This window comes from Pieris rapae, chromosome 21, assembly GCF_905147795.1.
Source record: "Pieris rapae chromosome 21, ilPieRapa1.1, whole genome shotgun sequence".
NCBI lineage: Eukaryota > Metazoa > Arthropoda > Insecta > Lepidoptera > Pieridae > Pieris > Pieris rapae.
Genome location: NC_059529.1, coordinates 4051693 through 4073749, shown reverse-complemented (window position 1 = coordinate 4073749; position 22057 = coordinate 4051693). Strand labels below are relative to the sequence as shown.

The 22057-nt window shown below is 31.2% G+C and overlaps 1 protein-coding gene and 1 pseudogene across 1 annotated transcript in view; one reads left to right on the top strand and one right to left on the bottom strand.

Annotated features, from left to right (window-relative positions):
- LOC110998592 (synaptotagmin-15-like) overlaps window positions 1-21415 on the top strand; it is a 73534-nt gene extending 52119 nt beyond the window's left edge. The window contains exons 6-13 of the mRNA XM_045632968.1: window positions 4187-4275; window positions 5271-5395; window positions 9835-9928; window positions 14262-14429; window positions 16443-16550; window positions 17147-17360; window positions 19469-19680; window positions 21121-21415. Of these exons, the coding sequence (XP_045488924.1) occupies window positions 4187-4275; window positions 5271-5395; window positions 9835-9928; window positions 14262-14429; window positions 16443-16550; window positions 17147-17360; window positions 19469-19596 (926 nt within the window). The 3' untranslated portion in view covers window positions 19597-19680; window positions 21121-21415. The remainder of the gene's footprint in view (window positions 1-4186; window positions 4276-5270; window positions 5396-9834; window positions 9929-14261; window positions 14430-16442; window positions 16551-17146; window positions 17361-19468; window positions 19681-21120) is intronic.
- LOC123690129 lies at window positions 5921-6037 on the bottom strand (annotated as a pseudogene).
- Window positions 21416-22057: the final 642 nt, after the last annotated feature.

The window sequence follows — 22057 nt, the reverse complement described above, 5'->3', positions numbered from 1 at the left end:
AAATCTAACGCCCACTTTAGACACATTTTAAACTTTACTTGTTATTTTCTAATTGCAATTATAATTTGTGTTGTATTGAAAGTTTATAAATTTTAATTAGAACGTGTTGCGATTTATAATAACAAAAACGTATGAATATAATGATTTCCAATTAACATTGTAAAATCTTTCAAAATCTCAAAATCTTTTTTAAAAACCGAATGTTCTAGCGTCTGTAAAATAATGCAACAATAGAATATGGTTTTAGTAATAAAGTTTCTTAACTTACTTACAAGCATCAAAATCCTTTGAGTTTTCTGACGTTTTGCTACTTTGGTCAAAAGAAAATGTCTCTGATTGAAAACGGTACTATTTCTTATCTAGTTATCTTACTTATCCGGATTAATACGGTTGTATTGGCAAAGTTGTTCGTGCCAAATTCCATTTTCAAACTTTATCAATGTTCACTTAGAGAAACTATTGACAAAGACACAAGTTTATGTTCACTTTGTACAGTAGTTTAGCATCAGAGAGATCGTAAACTATAAAGTGATAAAGTTGTATTGGACTTGTTGCTTGTGGTGCAACATTTCACGACATATCAACTCTACATGTTCTGATTGGAACGTTTAAATTAATCAAGTATGGACCGAATTAAAATTGAAATCAGCTACCATACTTTTTTGTATGGAATATCGTTGTTGGTAGTTCATCTAGGGGTGTTTTGGTAGTAGCTCGCTTGGAATGAGCGTTTTCACTAGAACGACTAGCCATAGCCAAGGGCATCATCTGCCAGACTCGCATCTCAGCTTGGGCCGTCGCGGGATGGTCGATAGCCTGAAGGGCAATACTAAAGCTTACTGGAGTGAGCGAAGTACGAAGTAAGCCTTAGCGTTTGAAGGAAGTATTCCTTCCATCAGGTGCTTGTCAGGTGTACCTTTCATAAATAACTTATAGTATAAATCCCATATATTACACCAAATTTAGAGTGAAAACTGAATAAATTTTATAATATTACTTTCAATTCTTAAGTGTACGATTTTCAACCTATTCTTACTATGGTTGACTTGTACGATAAGGTAAAATAACCTAACGGACATGTTTTAGACTTGATTAGATTCAGGATCAGAGATAGAGGGCAGATATTGTTGTCTTTTTATGTATTGTGTTTATATTTGTTTGAAATTTGGGTGTAAGTTTGTATCTCTTTTAATTTCGCAGAGCTATCTCCAAAATTTTACAATAAGTATCTCTCTTTGTTGATTCACTTAAATAAAAAGATTTTGGTTTTTGTTTCTATCTCGATACCATATTTTGTAATGCCCGTTGAAAAACCTTTCTTTTAAATAAATAAGACTAAGTTCTAGCGCCATTTTGTATTTTCTATTAGTCCTTTAGTATACATAGTCTAAGCTAAAACTTATCGCAATCTACATAATCCAGCGATGGAACTGGATTTTCAAATAAAATGTATACATTGGATTACTCGTATTTTCAGATAAAACAAAATGTGGAAGGCACATACTAAAATAGAAGTTTTAAAAGTTGGCGATGCGATGCTGAATACCGAATCAGTTTCAAAATCAAATCAATCTCACGAACTTATCAAAGTTAGCTCTACAGCGATTTTGAACATGCCTTATTATGAGACTTTTACAAAATCTGTATTCAGTACAGACAAATAAAGTGTGATTTCAACTTATATTTATTGATGCTTCAATAAAACCGGTTTTAAACAGACTATATAATTATGCCATTCGAGACGCTTGGCAACACGGCGTGGGTGCAAATAAATCGCCAGTACTGAACATACATAACAATAATACAATTAATTAGGTGCTAAAGGTCGCTTACAATTATTATTACTATAATTTGTCTCTGTAGTAAATATAAACTCTGAGCTATTTCAACTAATCATTCAAGAAAAATTCAGGTAGAAAGGGAGCAGCTCACAGTATTGGTTAAAGAATATATAATCCAAAAATAAAGTAGCCATAATATTCTATATAATATAAAGGGGATAGCACTATAAGAGGAATTGTTATTTTTATATTTTGTCTGCCTGGATAATTGTAGGGGACAAAACATTTAAATTCAATTTATTATGTACATATGGCTATTGATATAAAACGATCTATCGAGAAACATTGAAAGTAATAAAGACAAGTTTTCGACAAATTACAATAATAAATATCGAGTTTTTATTTTAAAGGGTATATACAATTTAACGGTGATGTACCTGACGTTGAATAAAGTACAGTACATAGTAAAATCGTTTTACAATTCGAAATAGCAGTCGAGATATGTTTTTGGCGTGACAGCGTCTTATAATCCAATGCTTGCCAATGCCGGCTTCAAGCACAAAAAAACGGCGACGTTACCTCGCTCTGAGGCGTTCCATTTAAGCTTGAAGTGCAAGCGAGAGCGCGGAACTAGCGACAAAGAGGTATAATCGGCCTCCGAAATCGGCAGCGTTTGTTCGTTAAAAAAATAACATAATTGTATTTATGCGTACAAATAAATGTGACTTGATCAATTCAATTGTAATTTTCATCCAAAAATACAAAATATCTATATCTGTATCAAAATAAAATTAAAATTTTCTCTTGAAAAATGCAACCATTCCATCAGTATTTTCTTATGACGTTGTCACGTTCAAGTAACGGGAACGTCAGTCAACCGACTTTTTTTATTTTTTTTATTGATAGAGTTAAAAAAAATTGAATGTATACATTTACGCCAATTCTTAACCAAATATTTTATAATATTTGGTTACCAAGTTATGTTTTATGTCAATAATACTACACTGTAGTCAACGTTTTTTATTACTGCTGACACGTAGTTCAAATTGTCATGGCAAGACAGACATGTATAATTACATCTTTAGGTGTCTGAACCTAGTAACGCCGCAATTCATGTATCAGCATGTACTCGTAATTAACTCATTGTTCTCAGTGAATGGTACCCGAGAAATGTTATTTGTCTAGGTAAATAATTGTGTTAATAATAGCAACTAGATATGTCAATATTTATATATACGAAAACTTGTATTATTTAGAATATTTGTATTTCAATTATTACTTAACATTTCGAATGTTTATTAACTATCTGAGACTGCTGACTGACATAATTGAGTTATTATATGACCATGGATACAAGTCCTTCATTAGCTTATGTTTCTTTGTCGCCATATTATCTGATCTTATTTGAGTCTTGCTGATGCTAACTTAAGTTTTTTAATTTTTTTACGAATGAAACGTCAGATGTGCAGCATTTTTATCGAAGAAAAGGGAGAGAGCGATTGAGAAAAGGAAATCGAGTATATATATATAAATACACGCTATTGGTTAATGTATTCGTTTAGTAGTTAGACATTAGATTGCAATTTTGTCGCATAACGTCTTGTGCTGTAACCGCAGATTTATTTATTTATATTATCGTTAGCACGTATACAGTGTGAATACTGAATATATGTAGATATACAAATACATGGAGTGATCATAGACTAGTACATGATCATCTATTGGGGCTTTTACCTTAATAATAATATAATTTAAAAAGAAGTTTCCATCTCAATCACAATCGAAAAACAATTTATCAAATTATATTTAACAAATTAACGTTGCCTACTTTAAAAGAATTTAAATCTAAATACTTTTTTACATCAATTATATTTTTTTAAATCAGGCTTTACACCTATTCTCAATACTTTCATAATTGTTTCGTTTGAGTGTACACACTTATTAAATATTTTTCTAACTGACGTGAATTTTGACCTTTCAAAGTTTAATAAAAGATGATATCACATTGGTGTTTTTGAATGCAGTTCATTTTAATATGGCAATATCGCGAGTTGCAAAAACTTAACTAAGACTTAAGTGACGCTTTCGTAATTGTTGAGTTACCAAAGACTGTTTGCTATACTTTTTCCATATAGAAAATCAAATGTTTCAGTTTGGAATCCCTCCAACCAATCAGTAATAACAAACGATTTAAAAGGACCACAAAATTACTAAAGAATAACAAAAATTGTATATCTTTGTGCTTAAGTCAAATATTTATAAGCATAAATGTTATAAGTTTACGTTTCACATTCTATTTTTAAATGTAAAACCAAATGTTTCTGTTTAGAAACCCTCCAACCGATCAGTAATAACAAACGATTTAAAAGGGATACAAAAATTTTTGATAGTATTATTTTATTCAGCAAATACTACGGAAATCGGGGTGCTCGACCCGGCACTTTATAAAGCGGATTGCCACGTCGAGGATTACTTATGGCCGGAAGGACATGTGGTGAGTTTTATAGTATAGTTGCAATTTATATTAAACTATAACGTACATAGGTTTTTACTGAAGATCGCGATGTATCAGGGAAGAAATCGCTTTGCTACTGTATGTGCGGTACTGTTGCTCACAACCTTAGTATCATTGCTCAGTTTTCAAGTCAAAGTCAAGTCAAAAATCATTTATCTTATATGTAATACAATATACACTTATGAACATAAAAAAAAAATATACATAAAATGCTTTTAATTTTACATTTACTGCCAGTTCACAAATCAAGCGGGTAATACGAAAGACAAAAACTCTCAACCACTCTTTTTAATCTCCATTTTTTTACATAATGTTTGTAAGGAGCTGCAACCATTACACCGTGTTCCACATGACATCATAAGTATCAAATAATAATAATAAAAACAAACTTTTGTCTCAGATTATCAAAGATCCTCTTTCAGCAGGAGGCTTGGTGAAATAGAATTTATTTGATCCAGTATCCCAAATTGATTTATCCTAAATAAAAAATATGCTTATTCAAACAGCACGAAAATGAAGAAGAATTATTTTGAAAACAACACTAATTGCAAGTGTTCTCATGTCTCCTACTAAAATATATTAAAGGGATTTTCTTACTATGTTAAATGTAAACGAGGAATTTACCATTTTATTATTTTTCAATTTATTAATTGAATATACATACATTATTTATGTAAATATGCCAGTATTGAAATATTTTAAATCGTATTAACAAGAATCGTAATTGTATGTAGATAAATGCTATACTTCCAGACTTTAGGTTTGATTGTAATAATTCATTTCGTTCATGAAGGCTGCGACTCAAAGTAGAATTAGCCTCCGAAACAAAAGAACCCTACCCTGGCTTCATCGATCTTACTCTATTACAGTTCAACTACACCTTTTACTTCAATTTAGCTAATATCTTCTATAACAATAAAAATAAATATAACATGTATCATCATACGAATTTTTAAGTGATTTTATATTTCCAGGGTCGAGTTTGGTTTACATTGAAATATGAATCGGAGACAGAGCGGCTTCAGATCCACATCATCAAAGTTAAACATTTGCCTTCTCGTACTCCGGCGCTTGCTAATGCCTGCGACCCTTATATCAGGTAAATAAAAACTTGAGAGGAAGTTCCTTTCGATTAATTTATATTTTAATTGGATAACAGCATGATAGATTTTCTCGACACCAATATTATATTTCATCGTCTATTAAAATTTTAAGAGACAAGGAATTTAAATGAGGAAGAAGGATGATGTTGTGCCACGCAGGGATTAAATAGTATAATAACCTTAATTTAAATTAAGTGGCACAATCAACAAGATTATATCACATTTCGTGGTGCAGGTGTTTTAATTCCTCTCACCTGGTTCATCTCCTTGTATAATCTGTTCTCGTTGCTCACTAAGTTTTGAATTCGAAGAATTTCATGACATTTTCCTGAAACATAATTTTTTTTACTTACTATGTATAATGAATATTCTTCTACTGTGTTTTGCAAGGAAAAAAGGGACCCCGAAATTATTGTACAAGGATTCTGGTGGACGTTTGATATCTCGAAACAAAAACAAGAATAATTTAGTTCAGTGATTCCAAAAATAATTTTCATTCCTTATCTCTATGAAAATAAAAAAGCCAACATCACGGGTGTACCCAGGCTGGTTATCCAAGTACTGGGCCCTCGCTCGACGTTGCTTAACTTCGGTGATCGGACGAGAACCGGTGAATTCAACGTGGTATGGACGTTGGCGATAGTCGAACCGAAAATATAAAATAGAACAACTATTGCAAAAAGTGTCGTTACAACTTTTGGTCTTAGATATGATATTTTTCCGTCTTTCACTACGCGCGATAAGGAACTTCCTTCCAAAAACACAAATAACAATGCAAAACATAACAACACTGTATTTGTTAAATAACACTTAACTTTGAATCAGCTTAGTTTTATTAATAAATTTTCATTAACTTATACAAAACATTAAATAACTGTTATAAGCTAGTTATGTATTCAATATAGTATTTATTCGTACATTCCATCAACTTCGAACAACACTGATAAAGCGACGCGGTACAAATACCGCAGATACAAAGAATACAATCGCTACGTCTAAAAATTCTAATAAATAATTAGTAATGAAGAAAATCTTTTAATAATAATAGATAGACCGTAAAAATATTTTTCCTTGAAGTATTTTTATTGTATTTGTATAACTATGGTGGTTGAACTGAAATCATCTTATAAATATTTAGATATTTTTATTTTAAATTCGTAATTTAAATTTAAACCAAATACTATTAAACACTTGGTTCTCAGGGTATAATAGCTACGTGGCAGCACATATCAAAAACATACTATGAAATATTCATATCATTAATGTAACAATTAAACAGAATATTTAAACTCATTTTATAGCTAATAGCATTAACTACGCGCTAAGATGTTTCACGACGTGAAGGCAACTTAATACCAACATGAATAGCACTTACTCAAATTATCATACTAAAGCCTTTTGTTAGTTAAATATTACTACAATTACATATGACCCATTAATATCGTCACTATTAGTATTAAATATTTTTATTCTAAATTTTATAATTACAAAATAGACCAGCTTAATTCTAACACCCTTTCATCGCTGGTTCTCTTACGCCTAACTTGCTAAACAGCTCTGGTGTATTTGTAACGTTCACTACTAACTTCTTTACTATAGAACAGGGGCAAATGAGCAGTAGGCTCACCTGATGTTAAATGATACCGCCGCCGCCCATGGATCTCGATGCCAGAGGGCTCGCGAGTGCGTTGCCGGCCTTTTAAGATTTTGTACGCTCTTCTCTTGAAGGACCCTCAGTCGAATTGGTTCGGAAATACTTCAGTGGGCAGATGGTTATATGGATAACTAATTTATTACTATACAAAGTTTACATGAAAACATCAAAATAAACTTTTATTGACTTAAAAGACATCAGAAGGATAACTCGGAACCACAATATTTTTATAAAAATCAATTGCATTTCTCGACTGGGGTCGAATAGAAATATTATTGTATTGAATAGAATATTTCTTAAGAAAGATATGACATGTTATTTTCTGTTGTATTTGTTCCTACAAGATTCTATTATAAGCTTGTACACACCGTCTGCACTTATTATTACCACAAATAAGATCTAGTTCACTTGTTTATTTTATATAAATAAATGACATCACCCCACAACCAAATTAACGGATAAGACCGTAGTCAACGTCTTGTTCATTAATAAATAAGCAAATATAGTAAACAGAGAGGTATACATCATACGGCTAAATAAAATATAGACCAGGGTCGATACTTTTTAAAACCAAAAAAAATAAATAGTAGGATGAAACCCATTAGAAAAGGAGGGGAATATTATGAAATGAAAGGAAAAACAATTTACGGGCGATTTGAGACCAGGAAGGGGATCGGAGTGAGGGGGGAAGGGGAAAAAACGTTTTTTCTCGATTTCCGGCAAAACTTAAAGTCCTATAGTCAAATGGCAAAGGGGTAGTTGTAGTAATATCTCAACAGATTCTCTGCGTGTGTAGATGACGTATTATAAAAATACAGTACGTAAATAACAATGCCGTCGAAGTTTTTAAACTTTTCCCTTGATGGATATGAAAATGAGACAAAAAGTTAAGTCTTGTCTTTCACGAGATATTTAAACTTTGAAATTGTTGAGTTCAAGCTATAAAGACGTTAGAGTTGTTTTTGTTAGACCGTAACGCAATGAAATTTTAGAAAGGCGATATCAAGAAATTTTCAGTAAATAAAGTTATAATTACACCAAGTTTACAATATATATTACAGTATTATAAAATAGAATACGTGGCGCTGATCATACAAAACTTGTGTTTTTCCAGTTTTATGTATTTTCTCTATTTATATCTATCAGAGAATATAACCTATTTATTAGGCAAATATTTTTTTATGATTAATATATAATCTGCATTAGACTAAATCTGTAAACGATAAACATACATAGTTGTTTTTCTTATCAATTATTTAATTTTGTTTGTAACTAACGACCAGAGAAAAAAGGCTTTAATAATATATAATTACATTTATTAATATGATTACAGTGGACACACAAAGACTAGAAATTCTATCTAAATAGAATAGATTATTTCCTACCATGTTAACGTAATCTTTTAATATCTCTCAAGAGTGTATAATCTGTGGGTCTAACGCGCCAACGAGCCGAGATCTTCATATCATGCTTTACGTATTATGAACATGAATTTGAATTGCTTATACCTAATACATTATATTAGACGATTTAAGTTTCGTAGAAAAAATACTCTACTTACCTCTGGTTAAAATAATATTTTTAAGTAATACGGTCGGATTGTCAAATTTTTTTGATTTTCATTATTGGATTTTTACTGACTGAGCTTTAATCGTCTCACGTAATTCAGCATGTATATAAGAGAATTGCATACATTAAAAAATAGCAATATCAGTCTATTATAAAAAGCTATATTCAAGAAGAAGATTCAAGAAGCTCAAAGAATTTGCTATTTGCTAATTATTTACTGATTTACTGTTAATATCTATAGACTGACTTTGACTAGTGTGGGGACTAGCGCTAGATCCATGAAACCATCTTTCTGTTATTAATAAACTATTATTTTTAAATAAGTCAAAGTCTACAGATTACCTTCTATGAGTCTAAACCGTTACCTAAATAACCTACGATCAGAGAATCAAGAAACTTAAGTTTTAGCTTTTAATAATTATTACAGATATTGCTATTTAATGTATGCAATTCTCAAGAGCAACCTTCCACTAACAAGACTACAATTATTCCGTGGTACATAATGTATGTTTAAATATAAAGTATTCATAGAGTTCATCTAATCGAAAAATCGTATAGGACCATATATTTTGGTCAATACGCCTCGTATTACAAATAGTATTAATTACAATTAGAAAGTTGCGAATACAATACCTTAAAGTTCACATAAATTGCCAAAAGGTGAATAGATAAATCACACTGAGTGATTTATTTCGTAATTTCTCTGACCTTATTTAAACATTCTATTAAGTCTTTGAAGATTTTTTACACAAATTGAGTCAAATGATTGAAATGAAGTAAGTGAAATGCGAAGAGTCTGTCAAGACTATGATAACAATAACTAAATTATATGTTTTCACTGAAGTGTGGAGTATTGTACTATCCACCATAGTATAGTCTCGTCTTGGCAATATTTTATATGACAATGAACTATGGCCTGGAAGAGATCGCTTGTTAGCGATAAGGCCGCCCGTTGCATCCCTTGTAATTTTCATGTATTGTGTCATTTGTGTTTCTTTGCAACGAAGTGTCAATAAATAAATGAAAATAAATAATTCGTTTTTAAATATTTTTATTATGAAGAAAAACTACATTAGTGTATCTGGACACAAACTTTAACTATATAATTATTTCTGTATAATAGCCATCATGAGACGGATTCATTATTGTTTGATATTCATGTGTTCTAATATTAATGTTTAATTTATATTAACATTATTGTCTTTCTTGCAGAATCCAACTGATTCCAGATGAAAGAAGAGTACTACAAACAAAACAGAAAAAGAAGACTTGCAATCCATTTTTTGATGAAACTTTCGTTTATCAGGTATGTCTCTTTAGACTGTACTATGGAAAAGTTTGAGTATGATTAAAATATTATAATATCTCCAACCCAGTTGTGAATTGGTTCTAGTAAAGTTGTGATGCACAATTGATTATTTCACTTATACAAATATTGAAACGAAATTATGATTTTGTATTGGCGCAAATTTGAAATTACATGGTACGAATACTCAATGACTATTGAATTTACAGGGTAGTTCTATTCGAGCCGAGTGGTATTACATTTTATAGAAGTCTTAAATCTTATTCAGTAAATTGAAATATAAGATCCGCAATTTCTCAATGAAAAGATGTCTTTATATTTTATCATGTAGGAAAAGAAAACATCACAAAAAACATCGTTAATTTTAATTAGTATAATGTTATCTTTAACGACTTGTTCTGTAATAGGATAACTTACAACGGGTATATGGATCTAAATTCTAATTTTAATATCTCTGTATATTTACGCTAACTACACGAAATCAGAATCCAGATTGTACCTGAAGACCTAGCATAAATAATATTTAAAGTCACAAAGCCACTGTATTAAAGTGGCGATAGGTTTTTTAAAACCTTTGTGGGGCCATATTTGCATCTAAAGGAAGGCCAAACATTGCACAAGAAAATTGTATGGAAAATAACGAAAGATGTGAAGTAAAACTTGAAAAGCGAAACAAAGCGTTAATTTTGACGTAGCTAAAGGTGAAATAAAAGTTTTATGGAAGTCGCTATTCTTGAAGACGAGTTTTCGGAATTTGAACTGAAAGTGTTGATCGTATTGAATCGTATAGTCCGATTTTGACAAATACTAATTTATAAACGTAAGAATATGGATTTTATTTATATATTATTAACGGTAAATCAAAATCCAATAGAATATATTCGTTTCCTAAAAAATCAAGCAAATAAATCAGTCAAACCGCTTCGGAAGAGTTTAGTTTTAGTAATAAACACAGTGAGAATTTAATATGTAAATAATATATAATATATATATAAACTGGTAATACAATTTGTTTTCGATAGAAACTAAGAACACATTAAATCGCCAAATTTAGCGTTTTTGAGATATTTATTGAAGACTCACAGCAAATAGCAGCTCCGTCTTGGAAAACTGTTCTTTTGATAAAAGTTTTCACTAATTTGCATACTTTAGTATCCACTCTTTGTAGCATTCATTCCTCTTTTATTTCTAAGGCCTATAGAAATAAAAGAATAATTTATTTCTATAGGCTTAATTAACTCAGAATTAATTTTAAAACTACTATAACGATAATATATTTACACGCTTCTACGATCGTAACGATATCAAATCAAAAAAAAGTTGAGTATAAGTATATCAAAAACGAAATTGTACTTGTGGAAAATGAGAGGAAAATTCAAATAGTATGACATTTTAACTTTCTCCTTTATAGTTCATGAAGCATTCAGAAATTCTTAATTTTCTTTCTAAATGAATCTGTGAACAACTTTAATTGGTTGAAATACGACTGCTCGTAAAAATGTCACTTTGAAGACTTCTGTGTAAAAACGAGTGTATAATTATTGCTTTTATAATTACTCTAAAGATTTTTGTTAAAGAATTGCAAATAACCTAAGTTATAAATTGAAATAAATATAAAACAATGTATTCATTAAAATAAAATACGATTTTGTTAAGTAGGTCGTCTAGGACGCTAATTATTGTTTTTATAATTACACTAAAGATTTTTGTTAAAGAATTTCAAAAAACCTAAGTTATAAATAGAAATGAATATAAAACAATGTCTTCATTAAAATAAAATACTTTTTTTGTAAAGTAGGTAGTCTAGGACGCTAATTATTGTTTTTATAATTACACTAAATAGTTTTGTTAAAGAATTTAAATAACCAGCTATAAATAGAAATGAAAATAAAACAATGTATCAGGACGTCTAGGACGCTCAAAAAATCGCACTAACATTTGATTAGCTATATGGGAATAGACAAACAATAATGTCAATTACTCTAACTCAACCGTTATGAAATCTAATAACACTGATTTAGAATAATTAAAATTTAATGAAGAAATATACTAAACACAGAGTTGAAGAATGCCTATATATATATAGGCCATAGTCGTGCGTTGGAATCACGGCTGTGTACCAATGGCATATATTATTTAGTAGCTGTAGGGTCCCATACAGGGTTCAAACGGCGTCGAATTATTATTAAACAACGAATTTTCGATCCTTAGATGACGTCAGTGAATTTTTGGGGCGGGCTGATTATCAACTGGCAATATACAGTATGTATTTTGACTGCCTTTTATAGTTATTAATAAACGATATATAAATTCTTTTTTGATTGTCTCACAGTTTCTAAACTTTTCCAGAAAATTCTTCTCATACTTTCGCGCTTAACAAGATAATATTTTCGGTGTACTATGAAACGCATTATTAATATCATATAATTTATACATATGTTGTTTATTTGTAATTTATACATATGTGTATATGTAATAACAATATTGTAATATTAGTATGCTAAATGTAAATTAATGACACTCGGAAACCGGCATGCCTTAGACCCAAAAAGACATCGAAAGCATGCGTCACTCATAGAAGCATAATCACCTTCTTTCCTATTAGAGTACACTGGATTTTTTATATATACAGTATACACATCACTACAACAAATGACAGTTATTTTACCATATAGCTAAAACTTCGCAAAGATCCTTGCAATGGACTGCATGTTTAAAATTGGTACGAAAAATCTAACATTGCTTCTAACAATGGTTTAGTATGCAAATATGCTACGAAAACTCATGATTTTAGTAAGCTGATCTAAGCGTCTTATTCAGCTCGCCCATATCAATGTCTGCTAAATATATTCAATGTAAGCTCCCTAAAAATTTACATACCAAACGAATCAATTGAATATAGAATATACTAGTGCGTCATTACGACTCGGAATTACGATAAAAAAAAACTGGATATTTTTAAAAGATACGTAAAGGTTTTATTTAATTTTAATCTGTAATTTAAATTTTTGTAATATATTACTGCAACTTCCGGCTGCAGTTTTATCCGCGTTATAAATAAATCGTTGAACTCACACCAAACATGTAAGTTTATTGTACAGTGCTATCAGTAGTAACTGAGGAAGGAATCACTATTACTATTACTATTACACTACTACTATTACTAGTAACACTGGAGAAATGTTTTTTATAGCGTTCATATATATTATAGGCAGACGCGACGGGGTGTCTTAATTTTGTGATATGAAGACCATGGCATGACATGGTACTACCATAAGTCCAACATATACAGTACTTTAAATCTGTGATCTTATTTTTGAAGTTCTTGTTCTCATACTTCTTTTGGCGCGATGGAGAATAATGATGAGAGTGAATTTTTACGATGCGTGCGCACCAACACCTGAATTCGACATCGTAAAGTTAGGTCTAGGTGGCATGGAAATCGATAACTATGTTCAAGTTGCAAAATTATTTTGGTGTTTTTAAATTCATTCATATACGACGGTGATAGTATTTACTAATAATTTATTTATTTAAATAAAATATTTTTGATTAATTTTAATATTTATCGTTAATCACTACTGCATTTTAGTTATTTTTTTCCATACGCCAAAGAAGTATAACTTCTAACGCGTGTACGTACACACACTCTTTTTTTTCTTTAAAGTATCTTTTCTTTTATATTTAGGAAAAAAGTTATAAAAAAAAGTTACTAAACCTTTGTAATTGTCATTGGCATAAAAATTACCCTTTAAATTTGCGCAAAATTGAGGTCGGAATTTCATAGCATTTTCATTGTAAATGGGGGCCTTGTCTCTTGGGTATATGATTCAACCAAAATAATATAAGTAATACGATAAAATAAAAATGATGAATTTGCAACGGGAGTGTTTCATATTTTAGTTAAAAAAATATTGCTTTACAGTCATTACAATAAATTTTAAATTTCGTATTCTATCAAAGGGATGGTATTTTATGGTGTTTTTACACTGTATTTTACGACTATACGTCAACCAGTGTCTTACATTTTATGAACAAATTTATTGTTCGAGGGAACTGTATTGGCTTTAATCATTTAGTATTTAATACATACAAACAAAATTGAATTAAGTAATTTATTTAATTAAAGCATATATATATCAAATGTTTGGGTCTATATAGATTTTCTTGTAATAATATTCATTAGCTTACAAAAATAATTAGTACACAGCCAGGGTTCAAAAGCACGTCCGAGTTTTATTTTTTTTTATATTTTTAGAGATTATTGAACTTGTTACAAATTTTTATATTCTTTACTTTTATTGCTGATGTACTTATATTATATTTTTTATAGATTCCACCTGGGAAGCTGGAGAGTCTCACGTTGAACCTGTCAGTACTTGATAGCGGTCGTGTGGGCAGGAATAAACCGCTTATAGGTCACATTATTCTGCCCCTCAGTGAACTGGAAGGTGTCGCTCCAGATGAGGAGCCTCAGTTATATAAAATGGATATAGAGAAGGTACAATTTGTTTGTTTGAGACTTCACTAGTAAAACGTTTTTTAAGTTTCTCTCTCTTCAATTAGCAGCTCGATTCTGAGCGACGTGGTCAGTAAGAACGTATCGTGAACAGACTGTCTGTTTCCACCGGGTTCTGTTCAGTGCCTCTCTTATGACAGTGTATAGTTTTGAGGACGATGAGTCTTTCACTTTATCGGCCACGTGATCTTTAGTCTTCTGTGTTACCAACTACGATCAGTTTCTTCAAGTTCTCGTCGCCTGTGCGCAATTTAAGATTAGCTAAGCCTTATTCTAACTTTGTGTAGTTATTCTTTTTTGCTTTTAACTTTTTTACGTATTGACTACTACTATTATATGCATATGTGTACAAAAGGAACAACACAAATGCCGTATAAATGAACTATATTGCTTCTGCAATTATCGGCGATTTAAAAATTTGCACTGACTTCTGGCACCACCACTTTATAACGGCACTAGGTTTACGACATTTATTAATCATCTATACAGTATAACAAAGTCGTACATCAATAATTAGTTATATGTTCCATGGGCTTGTAGTCTTGTAACTAATAATCTTATTTAATGCAATATGTATTACTTATGATACATTATATTTATTTAAATCATAAAATATATGTAATATTGATATGGTCTGTATAAGATGTGGCAGGTAAACTAATTACGTAATAACTTAAGACAGAAGGTCCCTTAGGGACTGAATAAATTAACCGACTTGGAGATCTCTCACATCTTTTTACGGAAGAATAACTTAGTTGCGAGACTTGGTTCTTTTTAAAAGTTATGTGTTTAATGGCATATCCTATTCTTTATCAGGTTATTACGATGTGGTAGTTTTTACTTCTGTATATAAGTACGCCTACTTTGCTTAAATGTCGTTAAATATGATAGTTATTAAACAACAAGGTTTCGTGGAAAACTACGTCGTTTTTACCTCCACCACAAACAACAATATTGTATAAAAGATTTTCAACTTTAAATAATCTAATCAGATAAGATCTTTTTGTTTCATCTATTCATTCATGAATTTTACATTTACTGCCAGTTCTCAAATCAAGGGCGTAGAACGAACTTTTTCTAGTCAATTCAGGCGTCAAAGTAAGACATCAGATTCCCTTTTTCATTATATAATTTTCATTATATAATTTTTTATTATTAATAGCTCTACATAATCATAATAAGCTCCTACAAACCTTGCAGAATCTAAAGCAAAACCTACCTCGCTATAAATTATTTTTAAATTTTAATGATTGTATTCAACGTTAAAACAAATAATAAAAAACTGTTCATGACATGTCGTACTTTAAAACATATTAACGTGAATTTAATATGAAATTGTGTAACGAATTTAGTTTTGCACTTTCTGAACGACATTTTAATTGCATGTAACAATGTTATTACAACGTATGAAAATTTTAATTGCAGTTGTTTGTTGCCATATTTGTTTTAATGTTCAATAGCATATTATTATAAAAATTTAGTCTGTGTCAGCCCAGTGATTTGAGACTAGAAGTTCCATCCCTGTGATCGCAGGTTCTATCCCCGGCTATGCAACAATGGACTTTTATTATATCTGTCAAATAAAATATCTCTTTTCCACATCGCGATCTTAAAAATTCGTTGTTAGAACGGTCAAAAACTAAAACTGAAGAACTGCTGTATGTAGGAGTGTGTAAGAGTGTCAGAGAGTTTCTTGCCTGTTATTCTCTCGCTCCTCGCCCTCGAATTAATTTAACTTATTTTCTGTTCTTTTCATATGTTTACCTGGTTACCTTTATGAATAAAGTTGGTTTGATTCTGTAACTTTTAACCGACTTTAAATCAGAATTCCATTAAATTCCGAATTAAAGAAACATATTTTGTATTGCTAAATGTTGCGGAAAAATGCAAAAGTTTTCCTTAAACTTATTTCAGTACACGTCGTACAGCGTTTCAATTGATTCCAAGACTTATATTATATTATCTTTCAAGCTATACAAGTCATCTTCTTTTTAGGACATCCAAGAGCCAACATCAGATCTTGGTGAGGTGCAAGTTTCATTGTTATATAACGAAAACCTACACAGACTCACGGTAACTGTAATTGAGGCCCGGGGACTCAAGGTAAGTTCTGCGCTTCAAGTGATTGTTTACCGCCCAAACCCATTTTTGACCATCTGAGATAGACATATTAATTCAAATAATAAAATTGTGCCAATAACAGCTTATCGACGTCTTGTAATAGCCATCTGTCAGTTAAAGCTATCCATGGTAGGTTGGATCGGTGTCTGTGGACCTTTGTATGAAAAGTACAGTTCAACTGTATCAATATCCTGCATTTTTTACCTTGGGTAACGTTATTGTAGTTTTGTTACCTTATTTTTTTCTTGCAGTTAAAATCCCCTGTATTAATCGGTGGTAATGTAGCATTTAAATGGTGAAAGAATTTTAAAATCGTTCTAGTACTTTTTGAGCCATTTCTTTATTATACATTAACATGCAAATCTTTTCTCTACATAATACTAGCATAGATATAAGTTCCCACATTATTATTCCTATTTAAAAAAATATATATAAATTTCCGTAAAGGATCTCGCTTGCAATATATGAGTCTTAAAATGAATGAATTACATCGACGTTATTTGAATTTTAGAATTACATCAATAACAAGTCATAGTATCACGTACATTATACAAATAACACACAATACTTTGTTTTAGCTTGACCCTACGAGTAGACGTGAAATGGTGGCCCGTGTGACACAAGAAAGAGCCTGTCGCGGTGTAAGGGCGAGGCGAACAGCAGCTGTTGAAGTCTCCGAAGAAGGTTCTGCTCTGATATCTGAATGTTTCCACTTCCGACTACGGTCTGACGAGCTGCACACCACAAGCGTCACAGTGCAGACCCTACAACCACACTCCGTATATGCCAAAGGTGAGCTTTTGAAGAGGTGTTGCATACCCAGGAGTCGTCTACATACATCTGCCACTGTCTAGTATCTAAACTATACAAATATTGACAACACCTAAAACGTTTTTGTTTAGAAAAGGTAGGTAGTAGTTTAAGTTTACTAGTGAAACTATCTAATAGTTTGTGCGAATGGTACTGATGTCTCCATTAGACGCTACGATCAAAGCTTTGTTCTTGTGTAGCTGTCACCCACATGTAGCCCTCTGGCATTTCTAGGAGTTCGCATAGTGAACCTGAAGGTCAAATATAAACTGAAACGTAGGTGTATTATTACAGTACAAAACAGTTATACATAATGCAAAGTTACTAACGCAGCATGAATGTGCCTGCATTTATTATGCTAGATGACCCGGTGAACTGGGTATCACCTACATAATATATTTCTGCCAAAACTTAATACAAAAAAAATTAAGTTAATGACAATTCTGACTTATATAATAAGTAAAAAAATTAATTGTAGTTAATTCTAATGTACCTAATAACTAACCTTAGAATTTAGTTAAAATATATTATTCGGAGTCTTGCTTAAAAGGAAACCCTTTAAGCAAGACTCCGTACTTTGAATAGCTAAAAATACAAAATGTTTAAAATCTACGAGATTGGAACTCATATCAGAGCTATGAAACACAAATTTCTGAAGGCGATAGGAGATAAAAATATTTCCCAGCTAGGTTTTTATTAGAAAATTCAACTCTCGTTTTTAGTATAAACTTTCCAGTCAAAATGTCTAAAGTTCTACAAATATTTAAAGATAATAATTAGCCAAATCGGTCGAGCCTTTTTAGAGTTTTAGCGAGACAAATGAACACCAATTATTTTACCTAGTCCAGACATAAGTTCTGTTATAAATGAAAATACTTTTAAAAGTATATTATAAATGCGCATTTATTCTCAGTAAAAAATAAAAAAATATTATATTCGAAATGGCCACGTGCGTATCCTGCAGAAAAGTCAACGGTATATTTTTAAGAAGTGTATTGCTGAGAGGTTTCACAACATGATAAAAAATTTATTAACGTTTTGCTTATCGTAGTGTTCTTTAATCGTGAAAATGTATTCATCAATAAAGAGGGTATTTCTGTGCTTTTCACCTGCGTGCTTGGACAGAGGGCGTTTGATCGATACACTCCATACAATATACAATTGTAAAGATTGATTTAGGGCATGTCCTGTATTGAGTAGTAGTCCTGAGTTTTTTTAATCTATTCCAAATTCAAAAACATAATTAAAGGTTGAATAAAAAAGTTTTTATGTAATATTTATGGCCAGACCAGTTATAGAACAATTATACAAGTATTGCCCCTCTAAACAAATGAAGTTTGATGTAAATAATTTACTATGAAAATAATTTAGTGAAGCTTATTTTATCTATCTATTTTTGGTCTTGTCCTTTGGTTTATCAAAAGTACTCCACCTGTGCATACAAAACTGAATAATTGAATCGCCAAAATCACAATAGCACATCATTACGACATTTAAAAGAGCTCTTTGCGTTTAAATTGAAGATCTCAGATTCAGACTATACACGTACAGTAACAATAATATTGTTATATTAAAAATACATCTATTATAAATCCAGTATAATTAGACCCCAACTGTCGGGCTAGTTTCCCAACAATTGTGATTCATAAATCCGAAATTTCCACCCGACTAACGAGAACATGCCACTGAATTTGTTATAATGAAAGGTGGAATCCGTTTGCATACATTTGTTGCCGTGTTTCGATATTGACAATTTGTCAAGCTAAGGCAAAATTTCTAACTTACAACCACTTCAAATTATACTAATGACATTAAAAAAACTTTATGTTTATAACACAAGCTTTTTAACTATTACTTTTTTTAAAGAACTTTCTCTATAGTAGCATATCATTTAAACAAATCATACATACACACACAACTCGTCAAGCGAGTTTGCTTATTATTAAAAACTTTATAATTCGAAATATTTTCATATCCGATAAACATTCTGCTTGAAGATAGAAAATAATAAAACTGACCAAGGGCATCGTGCTATTCAATAATTTAAGTCTCATAAAATATATTATTATTTAATCATGTGTTTGTTACAGATCGCCTACTCGGTAAATTCGTGCTCGGCTCGTACATGTTCGCAAGAGGGCGGGCTCTACAACACTGGAATTCAGCAATCGGAAACCCAATGGAATCTGTAAAACAATGGCATCCCTTAACAAACTAAATTTTAACACAAGCAGGGTTATTCTGTAACATTGATACCGATTTACATTCTTTAAAAGCCCATATTATATCACCTTGATTTCAAATAGTAGGGGAGCCCAAGAGGGGATTTCGGGATTTACTGAAGCGCGGCAGATTAATATACAGGGGGATACCTTGTACCCGGTTAAGTACCTCCACCAAATATGAGGTCCATATATAAGGCCGCCCGTGAAGGATACAGGATCAGATTAGTAAAAAAAAATTGATCATCAGACATTCTCGAGCGCGTCAGATTAAGGTAGTGTGAGTTAATCACATTCTAAAAAGTGTATATTCCACTAGTCTGACAATTTGAGAGTGACGTAAAGAGAGGGGAGGGCAGCAAAGTTGTAAAAAAAAAACGTCATCTTGACATTCTCGAGCGTAGCTAATTTTTTTTTATTTTGAATGAAATAATTCAAGAATATTGAAAAATATATAATCTGACGATTTCCGCAAGCCGAAATAACAAAATTTCGTCGATAAAGTTCGTGCGATAAACGCGTGCAGCTGCGTGATGCCTACATTTCCTTCTCCGCGTTTCCCTCAAATTTAGATTTCATGTGAATTTGAAACGATTCGGACCGATAGATTTTGAGAAATTTTGAAAAATCTAAAAAAATAACAATTTGTTTTTTTGAAAGTGTTTTTTTGCAATAACTTTTAAACGGCTTTATCCATCAACTTCAAAAAATAATCCACCTTTAAGCTTAAAAAACGACGTCGATCGCCACCAAACTGGTCAAAATCGGTTGATTTGATCGAGAGATATTATGAACGAAAGAAAACCGAAAAAAGTGTTTCTATCACATAACTTCGACATTTTATATCGGATTATCGTTTTTGATTTTTTGATTTCTTTGAACTCAGCGAGCTCATAAGTACAATTTTAAGCGCCCAGGAATGGAATTGCAGGGATGGCCTGTAGGGTGAATCGTTTTTCTAATATTTTTTTTGTCAGATCAGGCAAACCCCTCTAGATAATCGTCAGATTATGAGACAGTACGTTTAGAATATAAATCTGAACCATATATATCTTAATCTGACGCGCTCGAGTATTTCAAAATGGCGAATTTTTTTTGCACATTATAATAATGGCTGCGAGTTTGCGTCAGATCGAAATCGTCAGATTATTGAATGAGAGCTTTTGTTTTGGTGCACTTAACACCCCCTTAGAAAACCTGACGCGCTCGATTAAATTTTTTTTTTTTTCATTTTTAACCCTTACGTACAACCACCCCCATCATGCAAATGATCAGATTAACATACGTACATTATTAAAAATACGTAGGACATTGATGGTATCAATATCTGACGCGCTCGAGTATGTCCATGCAACAGTTTTTTTTTACATATTTAAACATCTATAGCCGCTTTCCCCACTGATGAAAAGGTATATATCATATAACATTTTTTTCTTCTTATCATCTAAGCTTTGCAACCCAATAGGTCTCCACGACGCTCGAGTAAATCCCCATTTAGCATCGTGGGCTCCCCTACCAAAACATCATACACGAAAATTCAACATTGAAATCGGATTGATATCGCTGTCGAAATTACAGGGTAAGTCTGCTGATTCTGATCAACACTCTCAATGGACCTCCGCATTTAAATTGTCTGAGTAAAATTAAAATGTAAAAAACGTATTTAAATAATTCATAGCTGTACTTTCAATTGATATACATAATTAACAATTCCTTTACTACGAGGACTATCGGGACTGAAATAATAACGCAAGTATTGTTTAAACATACCTTCAATTATATCTGGATCTGTATAACACGTTTTCTATAAAAACAATTGCTTTTATAAACTATACTTCTCAGTTAAAGAATGTTTTTTACGTTTTAATGTTTAAGTTATAAGATAAATATTAAACATTAAATTGAAATTGTTGACCGATAAGGACAACTACTTTCCTTAGCTTTTTTATTAACCCGTAGAGATGGGTAAATCTCTTTTCAGAAAGTAATGTCCTAACTCAGGTCCACCATGATTCCGTATGGTGTAAACATGGTTTTTTATTACAGTTAACATTTGACAGTTAATACCAGAATTAATTTTGTGATTTAGCTCAAAAAATATATAAAATCTAGCATTTTAATAAAATAGTGAGATTATATTGCCACATTTGTCTTTTTCGATGATTTTCGATTGAAGTAAATTATAGTAAGAAAACACTTTATAACGGATTGAAGCTATGTATTATTGTAAACTTATAATTATTTTAAACTTTTTCCGACGTTTTGCGTCCGAAGGTAAAAGGTGTTGAATGTCAAGTAAATTGTCATCTTCTGTATCGTCTATATTTATATCAACATTTTTAATTATATCTTTCTACAGCTCAAGACATATTTTGCTACTTGGTAATTTCAGAGACATTCTTATGAATATTTGACCTGCAAATAATGCGTATTGTGTAACAAAAATATATTTAAAAA